The sequence below is a fragment of the Nanorana parkeri genome, unplaced genomic scaffold (assembly GCF_000935625.1).
Source record: "Nanorana parkeri isolate BGI_ZX_2015 unplaced genomic scaffold, ASM93562v1 scaffold252, whole genome shotgun sequence".
In the NCBI taxonomy this organism is placed as follows: domain Eukaryota; kingdom Metazoa; phylum Chordata; class Amphibia; order Anura; family Dicroglossidae; genus Nanorana; species Nanorana parkeri.
The window spans coordinates 289,065-316,633 of NW_017306520.1; the positions used below are offsets into that span (position 1 = coordinate 289,065).

General features: G+C 43.5%; 1 protein-coding gene across 1 annotated transcript; it reads left to right on the forward strand.

Annotated features, from left to right (window-relative positions):
- Positions 1 to 516: 516 nt before the first annotated feature.
- On the forward strand, positions 517 to 27,284 carry LEMD2 (LEM domain containing 2). Its single transcript, XM_018556774.1, has 9 exons — positions 517 to 1,637; positions 16,002 to 16,042; positions 16,497 to 16,572; positions 21,285 to 21,389; positions 21,493 to 21,529; positions 21,650 to 21,792; positions 24,846 to 24,947; positions 25,048 to 25,150; positions 27,125 to 27,284. The coding sequence occupies exons 1-9, from the start codon at positions 539 to 541 to the stop codon at positions 27,282 to 27,284; spliced, it is 1,866 nt and encodes a 621-aa protein (XP_018412276.1). The 5' UTR covers positions 517 to 538.
- Positions 27,285 to 27,569: the final 285 nt, after the last annotated feature.

The window sequence follows — 27,569 nt, forward strand, 5'->3', positions numbered from 1 at the left end:
CCATTGCTGCTGTCAATCAGCCGATGTGGCCCTGAATATTTCCATTAGGTCCTCCTCCGGACCAGAAGGAGAAAGAAGGGGGGGGGGGGGCACCTCCCTGAACTGAGTTTGCAGGTTGGGATGTCTGTGATTGGGAGGAAATTCCCATAGAGCAGCTCAGGTTCCAGCTGGGTTCAAGCTCATCCCTAGCTGTCACTTTATAACAGGAAGTGCTTGAACTTTCATGGCAGGATGGGTCACCAGTTATTATTTCAATGAAAAGCAGGTTTGAAAAAGATTGATAATAATTTATTAAAATTACAACATTCTTAAAACATATACGAGATTTTGTTGTGATCAAGTTTACATATACGTTAAACCACAGCGCCAAGTAAAAACGCTTTGCAGAGTGTGTGCTCTTTCTACCATTACCAGTCTATCTACTATACAAACATGGCCGATTTCTGCTTCAGCGTAGTATCCGCCCATCTGTTGGCCCGTTACCAACATGGCGCTGCGGAAGAGGCGTGCCAGTGACGTCTTGGAAGCCACCAAAAACATGTCGGACGCCGAGCTTCGGAAAGAGTTGCTGAAACTTGGCTTCTCGCCGGGACCGATCACTGACAGTACGCGGGGGGTGTATAAAAAAAAGCTTAAAAACTTAAAAGCGGGTTCTGCGAGAAGCCAGAAAAACTCTAAGGAGAGCGAGAGGGCAAGAAAAGGCCAGGAGAGCACAAGAAGTAGGCGCAGTGAACCCATACAAAACGAAAGACAGGATTGGGAAGAAGAGGAGGAGGATGAAGACGAGGAGAGTTTACCTCACAGGACGAACGTGTCCGCTCGGCAGAGCCGCGCGGTAGAGAGGAATAGCTATGGGGGTAGCAGCAGAGTGGAAAGGGGAGATGATAGGTTTTACTTTGACAGCAAAAGTGTTACTTCTCCTTCCCACGTGGGGGACACAGGGCCTTGGAAGAGTGACAGGTCCTTACTGGCAGGGAGTAATTTAACTAGAGGTACAGCTGAGCATAGTGACTACTTAGGATATGAACATAGCTCTTCCTTGGGAGGGGAGAGAAATCCCAAAAACACATTTGAATATGGTTCTTCAGGACAGGAGACCAGGTCCTCCCAGTTCAGAGAGAGGTTTCCTAAAACCACTGTTGACTATGGTTCCTTGGGGCAGGAGGCCAAGTCCTTCCAGGAAGGGGAGAGGTTTCCTAGAACCATGTTTGACTATGGTTCCTTGGGGCGGGAGGCCAAGTCCTCCCAGGAAGTGGAGAGGTTTCCTAGAACCACTTTTGATGTTGGAGGCCAGGCCAGGTTCTCCTCGGGAGGTGTAAGATTTACAAGGAACACTGCTGAATCTAGTGGCGTCCTGGGACAGGACCTAAGGTCAAGATCAACAAGTGAAAGGAGTAGCTTATCAAGTTTGCCTTTACTTAGAGATGAGGGTAGGCATCGCTCCAGATATGAGTGGGATGCAAATGATGACCATTATCCGAGTCGACATCCTGCACTAAGTAAACCAAATTGGAGTAGAGCTCTGGAATATTATTTGTCCAAACTGGTGAGGGTACTGTCAGTAGGCCTGTTCATCGTCTTCTTTGGTATTCTCATTATGAAGAGTGGGATATTTTACAATACACAGCAGGATGACAGTAAGTTGATTTTATTTGATAGCCATATTTACATTTTGTAGCTAAAAAAAACCCTCTGTTTAAAGGAGAACTATGAGGTGAGTGATTTTCACTCAACCTCATAGTTCGAGCCAACGTGTGACAATGAAACTGTGACACACTGGCTCAATAGATCAAGAAGTGAGCAAACACCTACCGCGACGGTTCGCTCGCTTCTCGATCCTGTCCCTGCAGAGAGCCGTGACTGTCACTCACGGCTCCCTGCAGGGATTCCGCTCCGATCCTCCAGCGCGGACTGGAGGAATGAACGGGGGAGGGGGCGGGTACAGCGGGCTCTGCCTCTAGATAGGCAGAGCCAGCTGTCAATCACGCAGATGGGTGAATTGGGGTGAATGTCGGAATCCGTTGCGGCTGTCTCAGTATACCGCAAGCTGTACCTCGCGGTATACTGAGCTTAGGGTGACGGGAGGACGCTAGTTTATGTCCTCCCGTGACCCTGAGGAGAACTATGGGGAAAACACTTAACCCATAGGTCTCCTTTTAAGCTCCATTCACACCAGAGTGCTGATTCCTGAAGCGTTACAACACTCAAGATGAAGTATCCCATTATCCTCAATGGTGCCCATTCACACCCGACTATTAACACTTGGTGCTAAATCTGGAAAAGGTACATGAGTTTCTTTTGGGCCGGACTTGGGGTTGCCTGAATGTGTTTATGCATGCTTTGCAGGCGCTCGAATTTAGGGGCCGGTTCACACCAGCTCCAGTGCGTTTCAGCACGATTTGCTGCTGGAACGCACTGGAGGGCATCCCGGCCGGCTTCCTGCGGGAGGAGGCGTAGCGTGCATTGAATTCAGTGGCACCGCAGCTGAGCCCCCTGCCCGCAGTGTGATTGCCAGCACAGAACGCATGGCACATCAGTGCCTGCGTTCCAGTCCAGTGGGATCTCAAAAAATGCTGCATACACTATTTTTTTTCAGATTGCTCTTCACTCGACCGGAACGCCGGCACTAATGTGCCACACAATCCGGGGTGGGCGGCACGGCTGCGGTGCCATTGACTTCAACGCACCACCATGCCCCTGAATGCAGGAAGCCGGCGGGGATGCGCTCCAGTGTGTTCAGCAGCGAACCGGCCCAAAAAGTATGGGGTCAAAAACCCATGATTCTGCTCCTGTACTACGAGCGGCCTGTAAAAAAGGCACAAAAACCTCTAATCACCTGGCTACGCTCATGATTCGGTGTGGATGGGGTCCAGTTTGTAAATTCTGTACAGCATTGGACAAAATGGAGTATAAATTTGAAACACCCCAGTGTGATGGAACGTGGTTGTCTTCGAGAGGAGTGTGCGGGTGAGAAGGAGACTATGGACCATTTTCTGCTTCATTGTCCTTTTACCATAGAGGTATGCAAACAGATGGGGCAGGCCCTCAGTGTTCTCCTCTCTAGGCTGACTTATGCAGAGGGGGAGTATGGAGCATTCAATGCTGGAGGGATCTTTTGTGTGCCTAGTGGTCTGTTATTTCACGTGGAACGCATGGTGTCAGGTCTCCATTCGGTGTAAAATCCTTCCTGTCCAGGTGGTGGCGTGTGACATTCTGCATGAGGTGCGGAAGATTCGGGTGCTTGAGAGAGACAAGTGGGGTAGGGCTGCAACAACTAATCGACATAATCGATTATAATCGATTATTGAAAAAGTTGTCAACTTTTTCAATAATCGATTAATCGTTTTCAGATCAGTTGGCCCTGTTCACAGCTCCACGCGCTGTGCGCCGCACCGCCTCCCCACCTCACGCTCGCCGCTGCCAGACCCGCTCGCCGCTGCCAGACCCGCTCCCCTCCCCGCTCCACACGCCGCCCCTAATCCGATTAACCGATTAATCGAACTTAATAATCGGCTAACTAATCGATTTTGAAAATAATCGTTAGCTGCAGCTCTAAAGTGGGGGCACTTGCAGGAGTCTCTCCGGTGTGTCGCTGTCTGTCTCTTTTCATTCTATTTCTTTTTTCTCAGTTCTTTGAGAGTTTTAAAAAAATGAGAGTTGGACCTGAGCTGCTTAAAAGAGAACTATGGGATAAGTGTTTTTCCCCATAGTTCTCTTAAGGGTCATGGGAGGACATATACTACCCTCCTCCCATGACCCAAAGCTCAGTATATCGCGAGCTACAGCTCGCGGTATACTGAGACCGCCGCAGCCGAGACTGATCCCAACAATGCTGTCGAGATCCACCCAGCTGTTTGAATGACAGCTGACTCTTCATTATCGTACCATTTTCTTGTATGCCATACCTGAAATTAGAAAACACTTGCAAATTTAGATATTGTTCTATATCTTTTACATATTTAGGAATGTCAATTGAGTTCTAATCCTGCATTTAGTAAAGTCTAATTCCAGCCAAAACTTTTTTTGTGTATGTGTATCTTCATGTCCCAATGACAGCTTCCATCATATTGAGTAACTCTGGATTTGGGTCGGAGTCTCTAACATTCACAACCTTTTTATCACTGAGGAACCCTTGAAGTAACGTTCTGGTCTCGGGGGAATTACTAAATCTATATCTCACAATAAATGATTAAGATGATGGGTGGCAAGAGTGCTCCATACATTTGTGGTCAGTGGGAAGAATTCCGCCTCCCCCAGCAGATGGTTAACCAGATCATTTGTCAGTGGTTACTTATCTGAGAGAAAAACATTTTTCATCAGATGGAACCTCTAGCAACTGCTGGAGGAACCCTCGCTGAAAAAGGTAAAAATTACCACTTTACTAGGCCTCAGGAGTTCCCTATGGTTCTGGCTCCAGCACTAACTGGTTGACTTAAGTAGTGATGTCAGTACCACTACACCAGTCTCTCAGCAGCCTGACCAATTGCTTCTCCTTTTGGCCATGTGCGGCCCAATGGGGGAAGGGGGATGGGCCAGAGCCCTGTAGCAAGGTAGGGGAAAGCGAGGCCGACTGTTTTTTTAATTTGTCATTGCTAGTATAGGTGGTTGCCTGTTTTTTGCCCATGTATTGCCACAATGTAACATTTGTTGCCAATGTATTGTCCCAATTGCCAGCTCTGCAATTTGAAATAGCCAATCACAGGATAGTGAATGTTCTCTGTCAAGGTTCTCATTCATCCAGGTCATGGTTTATCTGTAAAAAATAAGTCAAGGCAACTGAACTTGTTATATTTTTCCTTGAAGACATTTCACTGGTCATCCAACTAGCTTTCTCAATTCAGAAGCCGCTCAGCACAGCACTGTAGCTCCGGCTAACTCAGTGTAGGGATGCAACGTCTAATTAATATAATCGATTATGCGAATCATTGTCAACGATTCTCATCGATTAGTTGATTCAGCTCAGCCGTGCTATGCTTAGCCGTTCCTTCCACCTCTGCTGTAAGTTTGTTCGCCACCACTGACTTGCCTCTGAACTGCCACTGCAGTCTGTCACCTATGATCCCGCTGCTCCTCCCTGCCTGTATCGGCAGAGGCAGCGAGCATCTGAAGGAACACAGACCGGCTATCGGGCACTAGGGAGAGAGATGCCAAAGGGGGTGGTGGTTCAGGACACAGTGTGGCACTGCTGGGCGGGTTAGAGGCTCAGACGTAGTGGGTGTGCAATGTCCAGTCTGCTATTACAGTTTGAAATGGCCAATAGCAGGCTGATTATTGCACCCGCCCACTGCCTGCTGTCAATCAGCAGAGGAGGACCTGAAGGAGAACTTTCTCCTTTAGGTCCCTCCTCTGCTGATTGACAGCAGGCAGTGGCGGGTGCAATAGCCAGCCTGCTATTGGCTATTTCAAAATGAAATAGCCAATAGCAGGCTGGCTATTGCACACACCCACTGCATGCTGTGTTTACATTACCTGGCTGAAGCTGTTCAAGCCATGTGTGCTTGAATAGCTCCTTTAAAGTGTAAAGGAGACCCTAAGGGTCTAATAGACCCCTAATGTCACCTTATAGAAATCCTGAAAAAACGTGATAGCAACAAGGTTAACAAAAAAAAGATGAATACAATATTAAAAATACCAAGAAAAGTAAAGTCCCCTTTCCCTGCAAATACACGCATAGGAACACAAACACAAGTCTGGTGCACCTACGTACAAAAATGACAATTGCGCTATACATGTCGGGTATTGCCATGTGCGCCAGAGTAAAAGCAATAGTTTTACAAATACTTCTTCTCCACTCTCCATCCTGACTTGCTGTCACAGGAAGCTGTGTGGGAAGGAGAGCTCAGCCACCTGTGGCATGGCTGACAACTGTCTCCGCCCTGCACCGCCGGCTCCACCTCCTGTGACAGATTACAGCTGTCTCCTCCCCCACACTACTCCTCACCTTGATCTATCATGGAATGCCAATTGGGGAAGTGCGGGAGGAGAGCTCGGCCTCCTGTGACAAGCTCACAGCACTCTCCTCCCTGCCCCGCTCGGCCTCCTAAACATTCCTCTCCTCCCTGCTGGACACTGCTCTAGTATTTTTTGTCCAATTTTTTGTGTTTATTTTAAATAAAAGTTTGGTTATTTGTTTACGTTGGCTGGAATTTTTAAATTCAGATTATTTTAAATCCATGAAACTTATTAAAATGTCTAACGTAATACTTTTTATAAAAATTATAAAAGGTGGGAAATAGTTTCAGTCCCACAAATTCTACCAGGGGTGTGTTGCAGTGCCATTCATTTCAATAACATCTCAAACACACCTCCCGCCCGCAGTGCGATCGCCTGCATTGGAACGCGTGGTACCGCAATGCCCTGCATTCCAGTGCAGTGCGATTGCAAAAAATTGTGCATGCCGTTTTATTCTGAAGCAAATTTTTGCATGTAACACTGCATTTGTGTATTTTATTTTAAATGAAAGATGATATATATTTTTTTTATCCAATTGAAAAATTATTCGGCCAACTAATCGTTTATGAAAATAATCATTACTTGCAACCCTAGTGCTTTACATGATGCCCAGTGGTTGATCAGATATGACATATGCATACTTACATTAGGCCAAGCTGGACCAATGTAAGTATGCATAAGAAGTTCTACCTGGAGTTCACCTTTAAGAATAAACCCAGGAATAAAAATTTTATACATTACAGCTTAAAGATGGGATGGCTGCACTAGTTTTCAAGCATTTTCGGCAAGTACAGAAAATAGATGTTGATCTTGGCAGAAAGGTCATGTCACTTCCTGGGAGCTTGGCTAGAAGCATAAAACAATGTTATCTTTCTAATGTAAACTACTAATTTCCCCTTCACCCATGTAATGGAGATAAACAAAGGGAGACATAGTAGTAATCCAGTCTGTATGGCAACCATGGTCCCCTCCATTGATACAGTGAAGGAGTGAAATTAGCCACCGTAGGACAGGGGGAATTCTGTTTAAAGGATTCCCAGGTAGAAATAAAAGAATAAAAAGCCTGAAAAAAAGGAAACTAATGCTGCCTTGTTATTTTAGGACCGGTATTCTGCAATGTATACAGTTTTTTGTTTTTGAGGTTAGATATGCTTCAACTGCTGGAGCAAACATGGGGCATTGCCAACCCTAGGGTGCAGCAGTTTTGTATGCAGTAGAGCCATTGTTATTTAGAACTGAAGTTGGTTGTTGATGTTACAATCATTTTTATTTACCAGCAATTATGTAGTGCAAGGGTCTTCTGGATTGGAAGTAAATTGAATAGCTTGTTTAGATAGGCCCTCAAATTACTAATTTGGTTGTAATATTAAAAGAGATGGTACAGTCAAAGTGTAAAGTGTGTGACCAGCATTAGCACCCTTTATGGAGCAAACTGTAACATAACCGTGTAAAAACTAAAATGTAGCACCCTCAAAATATCATATAAATGATTCATAAACCAAACCTCCCATTTGGATTATAACCGGAAGAATTACTGCAGCAATAAAAAATACATATGAACCGCATTTGCTGCTTTATTATAGTACTCGCACAGATAGTCAGGTAAAGTATTTCATAATGATTGATGACCTGCGGTAGAAAAAAAAAATCATTGTTATTGCAAAAATAACAGAAATTGCCTTTGAATTCCTTAAAATATGATTGTAGTCAATCCTGTTGGTAACTGTATCTAGAAGGAGACACTAGATTATTATTATAGCATTTTAAAGTTTTATGTTTTTGCCTATGCAAAGGAGAGGGGGAGCACTGCAGGTACGGGCCTGTCATGGGGGGGGAAACCCGTAACCATTTCTAGCTCCATTCTGGCCAATTTCATGCCAGTGGCTCTCTGGTATTGAGCTGGAGACCAGTCAAGCAGCATGAGCTAGGTAGGCATTTCCCCCACTGTAATGTCAAGTCTGATGCGTTTCAAGGCTGGGCCAACCCTTTCTCAAAACGAGGTGATCTCTGGCTGTCAGTGGAATACTTACTCCATCAGTATTTCCTAGTTTCCATCTTTGGCCTTGGTATTCTTATGTTACTTGTCTTTAATGGATAACTGCATTTTAAAACAAAGTACATGTATCCCGCTTGATTCTTTACTAGAAGTTTGTTTTTTATAAAAAAAATAATTTTTGAATATTTTATTTTTATTAAATAGTTTTGTTTTTTTTTTTAACTTTTTGGGGGCTTCTGAGAAATGTAGGGGTCTAAACAGACCCCTGATATTTCCCTTTTAAAAATAGAGATTGAAAGTTCAGAGTCCTCAATCTCTTTTTCTGCAGCCTCTGTTATAAATGAACAGGAATCCTCTATACTGAGTGTTCCTGTTCATTCATAACTTGTGGATATAGTATGTTTACCATGTCTACAATCATGAATGAGCAGGAAGTGATGTAGATCACTTCCTATTCATTCATAATTGGGGACACAGTAAACCTACTCTGTCCTCAATTATTTACAAACACTCAGCGGTCACTTATTGCTGAGTGCTTGTGATCCGCTCTCCATCCTGTATCGGCAGTCACAGGAGGCTGAGCGAGCGTTGCGGGGAGGAGAGCTCGGTCTCCTCTGACAGCTGACTCCTCCCCCACACCGCCGCTCAGCTGATCTGTGACAGGAGGCTGAGCAGTGCTGCGGGAGAGACGCCAACCACTCACATCGCTCTCCTCCCCTGCACAGCTCGGCCTTCTGTGACAGTTTCTCTCCTCCCCGCTGGGACACAGAGCAGCGCCAAGGGGGGAGGAGAGAAATCAGGGATGCACCGCTTTTTCGGCACTTTGGGCATTTTGCAAAAGTGACATTTTTGCCCGATATGTTTCAGCGGCCGAAATTTCGGTACGTCCATACTCTTTACACTAACCTACTCTCCCCCTCCACAGATGCATAATCACCTAGATTCAATGGCCACTGCCTCTGATGTTTACCTCCTGGCCGCAACTGCTCAATACAACCCCTAGACTTCTATGGGGCCATCTCCCTTCACCTCCATTTGTCTCCTGCCAAATAGCAGTCTATGGGGCTGTAATGCGAAGGCACAGCCAGGACAGTGAGACTTGCAGTCATGGATGTAAACAAATCCTGGAGGCCGCAGCCATCAGATTGAGGTAAGTATGCATCTGTGCATGGAAAGTGTGCTGATCATTTAAAGGAGAACTTTGGGGAAATTATTTTTAAGCCTTGCAGTGGGGCTAGCCCCGAGACTGCAAGGGTTAGGTGCTTGGCTTGGTCTAGGGGTGAAAATAAGTTAAACTCCCCTTATTTTCCTCTCTAGACCAAAAGAAGCACTTGACCCTTGCAGTGCGGGGCTAGCCCCACTACAAGGATTAAAGGAGAACTATGAGGTGAGTGCTTTTCACTCCCCCCATAGTTCTAGCCGACCTGTGACAATGAGACTGTCACAGGTGGGCTCAGTAGATCGGGAAGTGAGCGAACACATACCGGCGTTCACTCACTTCTCGATCCTGTCACGGCTCTGTGCCGTGACGGGATGGGCTGGATTCCCCCCTCCCCGCTCCGATCCTCCAGTGCTGACTGGCGGAATGGGCAGGGGGTGGGTACAGCTGGCTCTGCCTCTAGATAGGCAGAGCCAGCTGTCACTCACGCAGCTGGGCGGATCCAGACATAATTGTCGGGCTCTGCTTCAGCTGCGGCGTCTCAGTATACTGCGAGCTGTAGCTCGCGGTATACTGAGCTTAGGGTGACGGGAGGACGTTACCCTACCCTAAGGAGAACGAGGGGGGAAAGCCCTAACCCCATAGTTCTCCTTTCAGATTAATTTTCTACTTTAAATTCTCTTTTGGTGACAAAGCATGTTTAACATACTCCGCTGAAGTTGCAGTATGCAGTTCAGTACTAATCCAACAATGTAGTAACTGCGTCCATTAATGGGCTATTAGGGACTCGGGTGCCATACTGGTCATACATAATGTAATCTTTGACTAATTTCAACTGGATTTGTATTGCTAATAAGATTGAGCAAACCTGGGCACGCTACCAACAGCTTTGACCATTCAGTTTCATTTTGGTAGGTTACCGTCTAGAGCTGCAGCTAATGATTATTTTCAAAATCGATTAGTTAGCCGATTATTATGTTCAATTAATCGGATAAAAAAAAGGCTCCAGTGATGGACTACTAGTTTGTATTGAGATTGTAGTCCATCACAGGAGCAAGCTTGGAGCGGTGGAAGTAAAAAAAAAAAAAAAGTGTGGTGTGCAATATAGTACATTATGCAGCGTCACAATGCAGAATACCAGCAGCTATAGAGAAATACAGCAAATCGCAGCAATAGTACATTATACTATAACGTACTATTGCTGGGATTTGTAGTCCTCTGCAGCTTGTGTTATTCTGTGTTGCGCTGTATAATGTATTATTGCTGGGAGTTGTAGTCCTCTATAGCTGGTGGTATTCTGCAGTGTGCTGTGTAATGATTATACGGCACAATACAGAATACCAGCAGCTATATAGGAATACAAATCCCAGCAATAGTACGTTATAGTATAATGTACTATTGCTGGGATTAGTAGTCCTCTGTAGCTGCTGGTATTCTGCATTGCGCTGTATATAATGTATTATTGCTGGGATCTGATATATTCCTCCTATAGATGGTGTTATTCTCCATTGTGCTGTATAATTTATTATTGCTGGGATTTGTATTCCTATATAGCTGGTGGTATTCTGCATTGCGCTGTATAATGATTATATGGCGCAATGGAGAATTAATACCACCAGCTATATACGAATACAAGAAATGCCAGCAATAGTACATTATGCATACAGTGTATAATGTATTGCTGGGATTTATAGTCCTCTATATGCACCATGAGCTATAGAAGACTACAAATCCCACTACCCCAGCAATACATTAATATAGCACCATGGGGGGGGCGGCAGTGCAGGCTGACCTGAGCAGATTGTGGGCCTGTCTGGCAGCTGCCTTCCCCCCATGGCTGCTCTTCCTTAATTGTGCCAATCGTGGATGGGCAGGCAGCGGTGAGTTTGTGAGGCGGGGAGATGCGGCGTGCGGGGAGGAGAAGCGGCGTGTCCGCATGGCTTGGAGGAGTCATGTAGTGTCGCGCGGCGGGGAGGAGAAGAAGCGTGTGGCGAGGAGAAGAAGGCCACACTAATCGAAATTCAACTAATCGATGATGGAAAGCGTTGACAACGTTTTCCATCATAGATTATAATCGACTTAGTCGATTAATTGTTGCAGCTCTATTACCGTCATACATTTGCTAACAATTTTTTTTTTTTTACTTGAAAACTGGTTGAAAGTGGTTTATATTGCCTGCAAATTGTGTGTATTTTGCATTAGGGCTGTTTCAGGATGAACATGTAGGTAAAGCAATCAGTGGTGTTTCCTGCTCAGTTTACCTTAGACAATAATGGCTTGTTGACTGTTGTGCCTTTAGGCAGTGCAGATTTCTTCGAGGTTAGTTTATTATGTCAGAGTTGCACCTGTCTGGCTCCACCTAATGAGGATTGCGAAACAAATCTGTATTTGTATATTTTAGTAGAATGCACATATAGTACTCTATTTGACCTGGTTCTAAGCACCAGCAAAATAAAGAATACTTTTACAGACATGCTACCCTCGGCCACTGAAATTTGAATGAAACCTGTACTAGGAGCTATATACATGCTACCGCTACTGACCTGGCAGTTTGCTGGCTTTAATTCAAGAATTGTTACTGGTTTGGAGTAGGGATGAGCTCAGCTTTGATCTGAACTCCAAAAGAAGCTGTGGTTGCTGTTCAATCAGCTGCGGCCAGGGCAATCCCCACCCCACTGCTGAATGAAAACAAAGGGGTGTGATGCTGGTGACATCATTAACCTTGTGTGGCCACATGTCATTGACATGTGGCCATTTAAGGTCACAGACAGCAGTAAAAGTGCCAGTTGTTCTAATCCCTCTCTATCCAAAAACATTGTGGCTTCAGTTGTGCTTTAAGATGCATAGATTTCCAGAATTATGAATGCTGTGCTGTGTTTTAAACCTACATATGAAACCATCTCACCAGAAATACATTCCTGATGCGCAGAATATAAAAAACTGGGTAGCCTGAAAGGAACAAGTGATGAAACATGTTGCTGGTTAAATTGGATGTAATGCCATTTGATTGACCCTGAGGCCAGGTTTACACCTGGGTGATCCATGACCGCGCGGCAATTGTGCACGAGACTGCGCGGTCACAGAGTCGCCCACCACCGCCGATCGCTCAGGCTGTGCCATTATTTTCGAATGGTGCCCCAGTTGCGACAGGCAGATCGATAGATACATGTACCTTTTTTTCTATCGATTGCCGTGCAGATGCAACTCCAGTGAGATCAATGGGGCCACGCGGCTACCAATTCCGCACGTCCCGTCTGCATCAGCCCTGAATGTCTTGGGAATTTCAGTGTAAAACCTGAGCTGCAGTCTGCTCCCCTTTTACTCACTATTGATCAGTAAGGCTTCTTATGACTCTCAGAGACTAAAGCGTGCCATACACTTTACAACCATCACAAGACTTTCATCCTGCGATGGTTGTAAGCTAATTAAAAGCTTGGACGATCTGCCCATCTTGGACAGGCAGATCGTACTTGCGATCATCGCAAGCCCGCCCTGCTGAGGGGAGGGCTTCCAATGACTGCAATGCTGAGCAGGCAGTGTGCGCTTGTGCACACCGGCCCGTGTAGCATTTGTCTTACGAGCAGGCCACAAACACACCGAAAATCTTACGATTTTCGTCTGGTTTTCAAACATGCCCGTAAGACAAAAGACGTGCGACCGTACAGTAGAAACGGTCGCACGCCATCCATACACCTGCCGATTATCGTACAATCGCGGGATTTCCCGCGATTATTGTACGATAATCGGCAGGTGTATAGCCGCCTTTATACCAAAGTGGAGGGGCTGTAGATATAGGTGGTGGATTTTCAAACCTGCTGCTAGTTTATAGGGCTGACAAGTGCCTATTGGACTGTCTCCCATCTGGTGCTCAGGTTTATCCTTTATATATCTTTCCCCCTTGAGCAACTAGTGCCAAAGGTGGCATTTCTCACTGTGGCCGATTGCTTTTGCAGTTTTTGGGAGGGATTATATGGGATCTTTTTCCTTTCTCTTACAGGTCAGGTTATATTGCAAATGTGCTAGAATCGTTCATGTTATTCGACAGTTGGACTCGGTTTATGGGTGCATTTGGAGAAATAAAGACTGGTTGCTAAAGTTTATTGGACGTTTTGCAACAAAATCAATATCCGTAAATTAACTATGCATCTGAGTAGAAATTATTTTGCTTACTGTTTACTCTACAGCTAGAGATAAATAAGATCATTCATCCCAGTGAATACTGTATTAGGACCAGTTTGTTGAAAATTCTGGTGGAAACATAAGCTTTTTGCCATCTCCTACCAGTATCCGTGTCGATTCCCTTTTGCAGTTCCAGAGACCACAGAAGTGATGTCACTATGTAGGGGTGTGGAATTCGTATCGGCCAGTGCCTCCATTGTGCAGATCTACTAGCATTATCGTAGTCCGTCATTAAAGGAGAACTATGGTGTTAAGGCTTTTCCCCATAGTTCTCCTTAGGGTAACGGGAGGACACAAACTAGCGTCCTCCCGTCACCCTAAGCTCAGTATACTGAGACGCCGCAGCTGAAGCGGATCCTGACAATTATGTCTGGATCCGCCCAGCTGCATGAGTGACAGCTGGCTCTGCCTATCTAGAGGCAGAGCCAGCTGTACCAGCCCCCTCCCCCGTCCGATCCGCCAGTCAGCGCTGGCGGATCGGAGTGGGGAATCCAGCCCCTCCCCCTGTCACGGCAGAGAGCTGTGACAGGATCGAGAGGTGAGCGAACGCCGGTATGTGTTCCCTCACCTCCCGATCTACTAAGCCGACCTGTTACAGTCTCATTGAATAGCACTCACCTCATAGTTCTCCTTGAAACAGGATAGAACCGACCTACTATTTAACTAAGATAAGCCTTTTGGAAGGAAATTTCTACATGCTTTAGACCCCCTTAGGTATTCATCTTGCTTTCTAATTATTTGGCTGTCCTAGAGCATAGGTATGATTTCATTTGTTTCATGTTTTCTTTTCCATTAATCTTCCAGTAAAGCACTTATAAACATGTTGGTTTTTTTCCCCCCATTTTTTTAATGTTATTTTGTATATGAAGGGCCACGTGCAGTTGCAGACTTAACTTTTTCATTTATTGTGTTCTGTATAGATGACTTAAAAAGTCTGCTAGGTGAGCAAAGCCCTTTTATGCATGGCTTGAAGGTTTCCTGGAAAAGGAATATGCAGGAAACTAACTATTTTTGCAGATAGGCAAATCTGCATTACAGGCGGAATTAAACTGTTAATTAAATTCCCCTCTCTGTATGTGTCCTTATCAAAACTGGAGCAGTTGCCCATAGCAACTAATCAGCCTCTGTCTTTCATTTTCAAAGCCTTACTGAGGAAACCAAAAAGAGAAGCTGATTGGTTGCCATGGGCAACTGCTCCAGCTTTTGATAAATTTCTGCAAGGTTATCTTTAGCTGACACAAAATTTCTTGTAACAGAGAGGCTGTTAATGACAGGACTGGGATAATTGATTCCATGAGGTCACAGAGCGTTTATATCTGCCTGTGTATGTATTCAGTCTGTCAGTCAAATCAAAGGCCTGATTTGTGTGTGTGACTAGCCCATTTTGTAGCTAGGAGTATTGTATTAAAAAAAACCATAGTGATTAAATAAATGCATCAGTATTCACCACATACTGCTCTGATACTCCTTCATATTCACATGCATCTTTATGTCAACTTCCTGGATTCCCAGTGTGCTTTGCATCTCTTTCCCTGCTGCTTGATGTGATCCAATCTCGATTTCTCAACACTACATAGTCCAGCATGCATTGCTTCCAGCAAACAACGATAATGTGACATTGTTCAGACGGCTGGCTTTCTGACCAATCAGGAAGCCCCCCCCCCCCCGGCTTCCTGATTGGTCAGAAAGCTGGCTCCATGCTCCCTCGTCGCCAGGGAGCATGGACCTGGCTTCCCGGCCAATCAGAAAGCTAGGGGGGCTAGTAATGACTTGCCGCCCGGCTTCCTAATATGCCGGTTCCATGCTCCCTCGTCACTTGGTGATAAGGGAGCATGGAGCCGGCTTCCCGGCCAATCAGGAAGCCGAGCGGTGTGTAATGCCTCGCAGCGAGTCATTACCCACCCCCTGGCTTCCTTATTGGCCATAAAGCCGGCTCCATGCTTCCTTGTCACCTGATGATGAGGAAGCATGGAGATGGCTAATTGGGAAGTTGTGTGGCAAGTCATTGCACGCCGCCCGGCTTGCATAATGGGATTTCCAGTATTGGTGAGTACCAAAAAAATATATCGGTACTCGATACCGAAAAACCGGTATCGGTGCATCCCTACAGAATTCAAAATATACATATTTCTGGGCTACATGGTACAGGGCAGCGTACCAAAGATGGGCAATCTATAAGCTGTTTTTACTTTTCAACTCTAAAATGAGTGAAATAGGAGAGACCATATCAGAAAGACACTAATGGTAATAAAAACCTCACTCAGGTTGGGACTTTTACCCAATCCTGTAAAAAGTGTTTCCTTATTGGAAAGAGTTCCCAACACTTCCTGACCAAGGTGCCAGAGTGACGTCTCTCCAATGGGAGCACAGACAGCATTTTGAAATGCAAGACAAAGTAAAAAGTAGCTGAGTACTTAAAACAAAAAAACCATGGGCAACAGACAGACTGTGTTATAGCACATGTGAAACTTCTCTGACACCTGTTATGAAAATAATATGGGAGCCGCTCTGATCCCCTTGTTTCTTGGTGTTAGAGGGTGAAGAGAATTCTCCTCCGAGCAGTCAGCCATCAATAAAAACTTGACTGAAGTGGGACCCTCTTCTCCACTCTGCAAAAATGAAAGTTTTGGCTGAAGTTATTCTTTACTATTTAATCATTTTCAAAACAAAAGCTCCTATTCTGAAATTCACGGTTTGTTTTTGTTATTTGTTTAGTCAAACTCATTCCTCCTGACTGCGAAGGCAAACATGATAAGGTACAATATATTTTTCTTCTTATAAATGTTGTTCCTTTTAAATAAGTTAATAATTTGTGAGAGACTGTAATTTTTCTTTATCTGTACTTCCTTGAAAATTGCTACCTGTCTTATAACAATGTTGCATTGTGCATTATCTAAATCTCATCATAAAAAAAGCATTCTGGTGTTTCTTATGTGTTGCGTGTCTATTATGTAAATAGAATTAAGGTACTGCCATGTATAGCTGAAGAGTAAACGTGTTCTGAGCAGAGCATTCATATTCTTGGGGCGCTTTGCTATAAACGTTTATTGTCATGTTTTGCTTAGAAAATTTTAATTGTTTGCTGTCAAGCTACTCAGGATGTAAGGGTGGAGCATTGTCTGGTGGCATGTTGTATTATATGCTAATATGCTACGCATGCATTTCAAATTTCCACTCAAGTTTTTGTTTCCTTTCCCTTTTGTTTTTTAGTATTGCCAAGTCATGCAAAAGCAAATTATTCTCCAAATCCTTTCAGAGCTGTATAATTTTCTGTCATTAGAGGCTGGTGAGTATTTAATTTCAATAGGTTTTTATTGAGTTTTCGTAACGGTACAAAGAAAAAAGTATATAGTATTGGACATCAATTCAGGTCTTGTCGGGACCCTATAGACATGTCATAGGAAGAGAAAGAAATAGAGAACAAAACAAAACCAAAAACAAACAAAAAACAAAACAAAACCAAGATATACATAGTACGCCACTATAGTCAGAGCTACCACCACACGTGGAAGTCCAGACAAAGTCTCGGGACCATACCTTTAGCTGGTGAGTATTTAATGCTCCTTTGTTACAAATAGACTGTATAGTCTTCCGGTTGTTTTGTTCATGTACTTGTCCCATAGTTAGAAGGCCATATTTATTGATATTACTCCACTTTGTTGCTCCTCATATTTAAAGGAGAACTATGGGGTCAGGGCTTTTCCCCATAGTTCTCCTAAGTGTAACGGGAGGACACAAACTAGCGTCCCATCACCCTAAGCTCAGTATACCACGAGCTACGGCTCGCGGTATACTGAGACGCCGCAGCCGGGACAGATCCCGACATTACTGTCTGGATCCACCCAGCTGCGTGATAGGCAGAGCTAGCTGTACCCGCCCCCTCCCCCGTGACCCGCGACGCTATGTGTTCGCTCACTTCATGATCTATTGAGCCGACCTGTGACAGTTTCATTGTCACAGGTCAGCTAGAATTATGACACTGAGTGATTTTCACTGACCTCATAATTCTCCTTTTAATGCTGGGTAGTAAGAGCTCTACTGATAAAAGTAAACTTTTCCTAGGGTATTCACTCGAATACACACCAGCACTGGATATAGCAATGAAACGCTGGTGATCAGGATTTCTACATGAAGAAGTATGCTTCAAGTAACCCTGTCATTAGTAATAATGTATGCAGAAAGTTATACCTGGAAAATAAGCAAATACTCATCTTTCTCTCTGCCCGCACCACCAGAATACCGCTTAGTTCAATACAAATCGGTATCCATAGTCCGCAGGGAAAGCGATTCCAGGAGTGTAGATCTTCATGATCCCCCACAGCTCTCACTGGTCACTTCTTCGCTAGGGCCAGATTTATATTTTTTCTCCTAGGCCAGCTCTAGTTCTAATGCCAGAAACCTAATCGCAGATACAAAATCAGTATTTTACTGTTGCAAACAGAAACTTGTCTACAGACACAATTAGTAGTGTGCTGACACAATCAGTACCTTACTGACAGAAACATGTCTGCAGAGACGGAATCAGTACTGAGCAAAAACAGCCAGAAACATGAGCAGAGACCAAACCCATACTGAACTAACACAGCCAGAATCATGTCTGCAGACACAATCCGTATCTTGCTGGCACAGCCAGAATCAGTTCCCTACTGACAAAACCAGAAACATGTCTGCAGACGCCAATGGTGGCGCAACTAGAAACATGTTTACAGACACTATTACTGACACACTGACACAACTAGGCAGGCAGGTAAAGAAACAAACAGCCCGGGAGGGAAAGCGCTTCCCTGTCGGCTTTGATTCCATGGGACATGGCCTAGGTAACCCAATGTCAAATCTGACCCTGACTATTCTATAACAAGTTTATGTTGGTGGGAAAAACCAGTTAGATTTATGGGGTCCCAGTGCTCATTTTAGAGGGGTAAAACACTACTTGTACAGATATGTGCAAAGAAGCACTAGTTAAGTGCTTTTAAAGGAGAACTATGGGGTCAGGGCTTTTCCCCATAGTTCTCCTAAGTGTAACGGGAGGACACAAACTGAAGTAGGGGTGCACCGATACTGGGCATTTTCACGAGTACTTGTACATGTGAAAATGCCCTGATAGTAAACGCCGATACTGGCACTTTAAACTTTTATATCTACTGGAAATATCTACTGGAATTTCCTCCTTTCATGTGCAAAATACCTTTTCATGTGGCTTCACTTCTCTGGTATTTAAATATGCACTTATAGAAAGCAGTAAGCAGTTAATTTATAACACTATTTGTGATCACTGTACTGGAAGTGACAGCGGAAGCAAGGCCTTGTAATCTCCTCATGTGTGCAATGTGTTTGTGTTTTTTTTTTTGTTTTTTCCCCCTGTGTAATATGCCCATACAGAACCAAAAGCAACTAGTAAAGCTGTTTTCCTAAACGTTTGCAATAAAGCACCAATATAGATAATGCAAACTAAAAATCATGACCCCCCCTTTCCTTGCAGGCTATTTTTTTTTTGTCTGACAGTGGCACAAAACCCGAACAGTGACTACAACTGATTGACTCCAGTCACCGTTAGATCAATCATTTTCCCATGGGAGGGGGGGGTTAGTGAGTTGGCTACCAAAGGGGCCACTGGCTGGTTGTATTTCAGGCAGGTCAGCAGGACTTGGCTAAAATTAGACCAGTGTATGACCAGCTTTGCACACTTGGGGTGTGTCATATACTGGGTTCCTTGCTGCTGTTGGAACTGCACCAGAGGAGTCAGCTGTCAAATGAGACCGAGCTATCCTCCGAACGCGGCTCAGCTTCCTGTGACAGCGAGTCAGGATGGGGAGCGGGTACAAGCAGTCAGCCGTCAGCTAATCGCTGACTGACTTTAAATAATTGAGGACATAGTATGTTTACTGTGTCCCCAATTATGAATGAACAGAAAGTGCTTCACATCACTTCCTGTTCATTCATGATGGTGGATACAAGTTATGAATGAACAGGAACACGCATTATAGAGGCTTCCTGTCCATTTATAACAGGGGCTGCAGAAAAAGAGATTGCGGACAGTGTCGTATCCTTTTCTATTTTAAAAGGGAAATATCAGGAGTCTGCTTAAACCGCTAATATTTTGCTGAAGCTCCCAGCAGTAAAGTTAAAGTAAATAAATACAAATTTAAAAAAAATAAAACGTTTAATAAAAAATAAAATAGGTTGGAAAAAACATAATTTTCGGTTTTGGCCTGACAATTTTCTTTTTTTTTCAGTTTCAAAATTTCATTTCGGTGCACCTTTAAAATAAATATATATTATTGAACCGAAGCATAAAGTACTTCTAATAAATTTTTTTCATTTTGTGATCGCTTTAACCCCTTCATGACTGAGCTTGTTTTTAGTTTCTGTTCGTAAATGACTGACACACTTTTGACATTTTTGCTGTGTGATTCTTCCACGTCAGTAATATACTTTCTTACAAAGTGCACCCACACATATTATATATTGTTTTTTAGAGGACAGATAGGGCTACATATTTATATCACATATGTGCGTCTAACGCCTCACTTAGGACAAATAAAATATAAAAAAAGAGGAAAAAACCGTTTAAAAAAAACACTTTTTTCCCAGTTTTGATTTGTAGTATTTTTTTTACAAAACCAGCACAGCTAAAAAAATGCAATAAATACATTCATTTATTTGTCCCTTATTTTATTTTATTTTTTACACATTTTTTTATTTTTTTTACACTTTTCACTTTTTTTTTAACTTAAAAATGTTATTTTATTTATTTAATTATATCAAGCAGATTTTGTGAATTAATCTCACTGTTACTGCTTGATAAATTAATAAATTTTTGGTTATTATCAGGCTGCTTCAAACTTCAGAACAGCCGATAATAAGTTAGTGACACTGATCCTGCAGCAGTTCAGGATTCAGCTGTTACTAAATGTTTTCTGATTGTTGCAACAACGATCAGCAAACAAACATTCTTCTTCCAGGAATAGATACATTGTAGGAATAGACACATTTTGTATCTATTCATGAAAGAAAAAAAAAAGCCAGTATAGCTTGAGAGAGATATCTCTCGATCTATACGAGCTGTCAGAATGCCGGCAAAAGCCGGCATCTGTGTCCGCTTTGCTTTGACTCTCAGACACCCGATATTAAGGTATCGGGTGTCTGAAAAAGGTTAACCCTTTCATTAATGAATGCCTCTGTAGTAAGGGCATACATTAATGAATGTTAAAAGCTGATTCTCAGCGATTAACAGCCCTCTAAAGCAGCAAATAACTCGTCACGTACAGTGTACGTGACAAGTCATTTGGTCCCTTTGTGGCTGGACGTACAGTGTACGTCTCCCGTCACGAAGGGGTTAATGTATATGAATCCTAAAGATATTCACACAACTTTGTTTTCTACACCATAAAATACCCCAAATAATATGTTGTGAAGTAGGGGTGCACCGATACTGGGCATTTTCACGAGTACTTGTACATGTGAAAATGCCCTGATAGTAAACGCCGATACTGGCACTTTAAACTTTTAACCTGAAACCGGCGCCGCGGTTCACAGGAAGGCTGATAAGGTCCCTAGCAAGCGGCACCTGTTTTTTAAACGCTCACGGCATTCCACCTCCTCCTTCCTAAAACCACTTCCAGACCCCTGATGAGACCCCATACAGCCACCTGAGACCTGAGTATGTGGCTTCATATTATTCTGCAATGATGCATTGCTGGGATCTGTAGTCCTCTATTGCCATTTGCCATTCGGTATTGCTGTTTAATGAGTTGCTGGGATTTGTAGTTCTCTATAGCTGGTGGTATTCTGCATTGCTGTATGATGTTTTGCTGAGATTTGTAGGCCCTCTACAGCTTGGAGTCAGTGGCAGACCTTTCCCCAAAAAAAGATATTGGTCATTGAGGAAAAGTATTGTTACTTGGTCTGGAAAAAATGGTATTGGTACATCCCAATTTAGAAGTTGAACCTTAATTTTAGGCCCTACATAGCATTTAATTTCTGCTTTTGTTCTTTTAGGTAACTTTGAGTGTGGAAACCCTTCTGGTCTAAGCAGCAAGTGTATACCAATTAAGAAGGCAAAAGAACATGTATTGGTAAGTAGCAGTGAGGACTTGTCCCACTGTTATGAATCACTGGATTTTAAAGGCTTAACCTGACTGTTGCTGCATAACCTTTTTATAGGATGTTTTTGACCATGCACCAGAGAAGTTTGATTCTGCTGTAGGCTGGCTGCTGGGCAGGGATGAACACTTAGGCATATGGTGAGTCAAACTGCATACTGCTGCTAATATGTATACATCTGGTCACTATTTTCAGCATTGATTCTGTAATAAATCAATGCTGGTTTCTTCTTAATTTGCGACCGTGTGTGTATATTTTAGGGCGAAAGGTGAAGATGGCGAAATTGTCACCACAAGCTCCCTTGTCTTCTGTGTTGAGTCCTCAAGGCCACATCTTGGAATCTCTTGTCGAATGATAAATGCGCTTTACACGGCTATTTCTAACCTTTTCCTGGCCCTTTTTGGTAAGAAGTGCTTTGTTAAATTTACAGTTTTTTTTTTTTATAAATTCTTTATTTATACAACGGCACACATGAGATACAGTCAAACGAATAACAGCATGAGGATAAATTGTTACATATAGTCAAAAAAATGTACAGTTTTATTTGTCCTTTTTTGTCTGGTGACCTTTTATTAATTTTGATCTATACTGGGTTTAGTGAATTGTGCTGGCTGACTCTTAATGTGAACATTTTAATGATACTGTAAGTATTGAAAGGACGTCTCCTCTAAGTACTGCTTGCATCAAAACACCAACATAACAGTGGCACGTAATCATGTTCAAATACTGCTACTGTGGGTGAATTTTGTTTTTTCCCCTACTCCACTGTCTCTGAATATTTGAGCCTCCATGGCTTCTCGTGAACATGGTCTGAACCGAGAAAGAAGAGTTTAGCTCTCATAATGCAATGTATGTTTCCACTGTTTTGATATTTATAGGGAATACGGTCCAGTAGGTGATACTGTCAGTCATTTAGGAACTCTTTTGTATTGGAGAGCTGATATCACTATTCACTTTCTATTCTTTTTTTTTTTATAAATTCTGTTCGACTTAATTTGCATTACTGCTGCCTAATGTGGCCCGCCCGTTCATAAACTACATGCCATGGTATCCTACATATTTCTCTTTGCTTAGTGCAGCAGAGAGATGATCATGTGACCTGGCTTTTTTTCTTTTTAAATCTCCATACATTTATTAGTTCTCAGTCCTGAAGCTGGCCGAGCACTATGCACATTTTTAAAGCAGTATATTTTTATTTTAAAGCATCACCTTGATGCCAAACTCTTCCACAACTTAAAGCCCACTTGAACCCTCCTTTCCAGGTGAATCAAAACAATAATGTTCAATGTCTTACAGGTAATTTTCTTTCTAAAGCACCCACAGCCTGTGTAGAAAAGCATGTCCCCTGCAAGCAGCTGCTGAGGGAGACCCTGGCATTCTTTGTGGAAGCAGTGGTCTTATTGCAGAGGCCGGACATGTTCCCTACTGAGTAAGGGTCACCATACACGTTACAGTCTGACCATACAATTTTTGTACAGTCAATTTTAGATTTACCAAATCTATGTGATAGGAGGACCTACCTATTCCATCCAGTCAATCTGCAGACAATCAGGCAGGTCCTTGCACCACACAGTTGTTTGTAGATCTAAAGAAGATTGTACAGTCAGATTATGAAGTGTGTGGTGAGCTTAGACCTATAGCTCTACATTCGGCAAAGCTCATGATCCCTGCTGATTGTAGAGATCTGGCTCTGTCTCAGCTGGTGGCATGTTGGACCACTTTAGGGTCCCACCCACTCTGCAGTATGCTGGCGGGGAAGAGGCTGTGGTTGATTTTGAAGAAAACAAACTGAAAGACTTTGTACACTTTGTTTTGATTCACCGTGGATGTATTTGGATCATTTAAACTGAAAGTTCAGGTGGTTTTCAACCTCCTTCATAGAGGCTAAATGCAGATTGGGTGGCTGAATACCCTGGGCAAAAAAAAAAAAATTAGCAATGGATAAAAATCTCAAGAGATGTCTCATACAGTTTTACTGCTCTGGCTTCCAATCCTCTTCCAGGTTGATTGATACTCAGTGTCATTCAACCTAATTCCTATGATTTCGCCCACAGTTTTACTGCTCTGGCTCCTGGCCTCCAACCCTCTTCCTGGTTGATTGTTTAGCATCATTCAACTCACTTCCTATGATTTTCCCCCACAGTTTTACTGCTCTGGCTCCTGGCCTCCAACCCTCTTCCAGGTTGAAGCTCAGCGTCATTTAACCCACTTCCTATGATTTCCCCCACAGTTTTACTGCTCTGGCTCCTGGCCTCCAAACCTCTTCCAGGTTGAAGGATGCTCGTGTCATTCAACCCACTTCCTATGATTTTCCCCCACAGTTTTACTGCTTGGCTCCTGGCCTCCAACCCTCTTCCAGGTTGATGCTCAGCGTCATTTAACCCACTTCCTATGATTTCCCCCACAGTTTTACTGCTCTGGCTCCTGGCCTCCAAACCTCTTCCAGGTTGATTGCTCAGCATTATTCCACCCACTTCCTATGATTTCCCCCACAGTTTTACTGCTCTGGCTCCTGGCCTCCAACCCTCTTCCTGGTTGAATGATGCTCGTGTCATTCAACCCACTTTCACCCTGGGTATGCTGTAGAAAGTTGTGCCTTGTCTCTGCAGCTGATAAGATCCACCCATCACTGGAGAAAGAAGAGGCAGTGAAAGGAGCATTGAACCTGGCGGAGGATACCTGGAAAAAAAAGGTATGTTTATTGATTTTTTTTTTTCTTGGTCGCAAGGATGGTCCACGGTAGCTGGGGGGAGTGTTTACAAATGGTGGGGACCTAGACTTGGAAATGGCCTATATTCTGGAGGCATGATTACTAGGGATGCACCGATACCACTTTTTTAAGACCGAGTACCGATACTTTTGATCAAGTACTCGCAGATACCAATTACCGATACTTTTTCTTAAAGGGACAGGTCACATTTTTTCTAAAGCAATACAAACTAATGCTTTAAGGTCACTTTCTTAATATTATGATTCATGAGATGACGAGGGAGCATGACGCCGGCTTCCCGGCCAATCAGGAAGCCGGGTAGCGTGCAATGACGCGCTGCCCGGCTTCCTGATTGGCCGGGAAGTCGGCTCCATGCTCTCTCATCACCATGCTCTCATCGTGACGAGAGAGCATGGAGCCGTTTCCTGGCCAATCAGGAAACTGGGCAGCGTGTAATGATTCGCTGCCCGGCTTCCTGATACAGGAAGTACTCGTGCTAGGTATTGGAGCATTTGGGCGAGTACGAGTACTCACCCAAATACTCGGTATCGGCAATGGTACTAGTATCGGTATCGGTGCATCCCTAATGATTACCTTTGTAAATGAATGAACTAAAAGTAATGCCTACCTACACATCTTTTTTTAGCATTTTGTTTTTCTAGGGCTGGGAGAGTACTGCTGTTAATGCATGGTTAAAACTCTACTGCTATTGATTTTACATTTACCAGTCATTCTTCTGCTACCAGGTGTCTTTGTTCTCTGGTTACTTTTGATCTACTTGCGCTATCACTGGAGGAAGTTGGAAGAGGAAGAAAAACAGATGTTTACTATGGTCGGGAAAATAATTGGTATATATCAGATATATTGTACTGTTAATGCAATAATGGATGCATAATGGATGTGAATTCCTAATATCAATTGTGCTTCTTTTTTGTCCCATTTTTACAGATTTTGTTAAACATCACTATAAAGACTATCAGCAGGGAATCGAACAGAACCCATACATTGGTATTTCACATGTCAGAGATATGCTTATAATGCCTCAGGACAGGTAAGCAAAAGCAACCATACTTGTCTTAAAGTGGACTTATTGTTAAAAGTGCCTCTTTCTTGCCACAAACAAAGGAAATTGTGCTCTTAAACGACCTTGCATGAGCTAAAGCGTAGGCAAAAAATGTGATTCTGTGGCTACTAGGGGCATTCTGCATGTTTCAGGTCATTAGAGCTAGCAAAGAGTCTATGGTTTTTGACATGAAAGAGTCTGTCTAGTAGAATTACCAAGATAACAGGATCAGCAATACAGTCAGTGAACAACACTACTAAGCAAGCCTGCATATGAAATCTGCAAACATGGTCAAGTCCATGTATGATTAAAAATGATCCCCAGAAACCTTTTTTTTTTAAAATATATTGGTAGATATTAGTAGGATTATCTTCATTAAAGCTGAACTCCAGGCAAACTCAAAAACTACGCTTGAAGTAGGGGTTCCCCCGAACTGTAAAGGTTCAATGCTTGTTTTTCCCTAGGGAAACATTAAAGAGCAGTTTTACTTAGCCCACCAGACTTCCTTCTTTCTGTGCAACCAGTTCCCCAAAAACTGATTGCCTCTGGCATCTTGTCTCAGTCTAAAGTTGTCGCATCCAGTGCAGAACCTGCATTGTAAGTGAGGGCACTGAGGGCCCTCCACACAACCTGGAGCGTTGGAGGGAAAGAGGAGACCACCGGCTACCACGGGACCAAGGGGTAAGGCAAGTAATATTCCCCCAGGCAAAAATTACCATTTAACCCTTGCAGGCGGGAGTCACACTTTTACGGTATTTTGCAAAAATTCCATGGAGTTCAGCTTTAAGCTTATCTTTGTAATCTAAATCTAGAAAACATTAAAACGTATAGTTAATCTTTATTGTAAACCTGTCATCTGCTAAGCATTACCTAAGTAGTCAAGAATGTGTGCACCAATATACCCAGCTCATTTGATATATTCGGTCAAGCAAGCTTGCAGATAAAACCTTTTATGTTTTCTTGATTTTGCTGTTCTTGAAAGCTATACTAAATCTTCAATGGTCTTGCCAGCTAAGAATCTCATACAGTACAGTATATAATGCAAATAAAAACATGGTATTGTAGCTGCCTAACCACTTAATGAGGTGTGTGTTGCCAAAAGTATTGGGACACCCTTCCTTCCAAATCATTGGATTCAGGTGTTTTATGGAATGGGTTTCCATGGCCGAGCAGCTGCATCCAAGCCTTACATCACCAAGTGCAATGCAAAGCGTGGGATGCCGTGGTGTAAAGCACGCCGCCACTGGTCTCTAGAGAAGTGGAGACGTGTTCTCTGGAGTGACGAATCACGCTTCTCTGTCTGGCAATCCGACGGACGTGTCTGGGTTTGGCGGTTGCCAGGAGAACGGTACTTGCCTGACTGCATTGTGCCAAGTGTAAAGTTTGGTGGAGGGGGGATTATGGTGAGGGGTTGTTTTTCGGGGGTTAGGCTTGGCCCCTTAGTTCTGGTGAAGGGAACTCTTAAGGCATCAGCATACCAAGACATTTTGGACAATTTCATGCTCCCAACACTGTGGGAACAGTTTGGGGATGGCCCCTTCCTGTTCAACATGACTGCGCACCAGTGCACAAAGCAAGGTTCATAAAGACATGGATGAGCGAGTTTGGGGTGGAGGAACTTGACTGTCCTGCACAGAGTTCTGACCTCAACCCGATAGAACTCCTTTTGGAATTAATTAGAGCAGAGACTACGAGCCAGGCCTTCTCGTCTAACATCAGTACCTGACCTCACAAATGGTCCAACATTCCCATAAACACACTCCTAAACCTTGTGGACGCCTTCCCAGAAGAGTTGAAGCTGTTACAGCGGCAAAGGGTGGGCCAACTCAATAGTGAACCTGGCGTCCCAATACTTTTGTCAATATAGTGTATACCAGAAAATATGAGAGGTAGCAGAGACATAACAGGGTTTTTAATGACAAACTAAAACAAATATTAACATTTTTCCATTAATACGTCTAGGAAACGCTTAAAGAAAGTCTGGGATCGTGCTGTGCAGTTTGTGGAAGATAATGAATCTCGTTTTCGAACAGAATCGCAACGGGTAGCTGGAGCAGATTTGCTGGTGTGGCGCTGGACCCAAGCAAGATCTTCACTAACTTTGTCTACATGGGGCAAATAGATATTAGTCTGGGACATGGGAATTGATGTTCTGCAAGTGTGAGCAAGTTTATTTCTTTGAAGGCACACTAGCTACCTGGTTTCTGGTATTTATGCATCCTTGCACTGAAGATGTCGGATATCTTTTCTACCTTTTACCTGACATGTTTATAAGCATAGTAATATTTAAGAATGCTTGTGGTGCTCAATGACTTGTATTCATCTTTCTGTTTCTGGGAGTACAAACTATGTAGTATGTTTGTATGTTGTTTCCCTTATGTGCATTATATTAAATTTTTTCAATAAT

Excerpts from the sequence above, each read along its gene's own strand:
- LEMD2 (XM_018556774.1), top strand. The coding sequence starts at position 539 with ATGTCGGACGCCGAGCTTCGGAAAGAGTTGCTGAAACTTGGCTTCTCG. Across the intron at positions 1,638-16,001 it reads CAATACACAGCAGGATGACA|TCAAACTCATTCCTCCTGAC; the intron begins GTAAGTTGATTT and ends TTATTTGTTTAG. Across the intron at positions 25,151-27,124 it reads CTTATAATGCCTCAGGACAG|GAAACGCTTAAAGAAAGTCT; the intron begins GTAAGCAAAAGC and ends TAATACGTCTAG.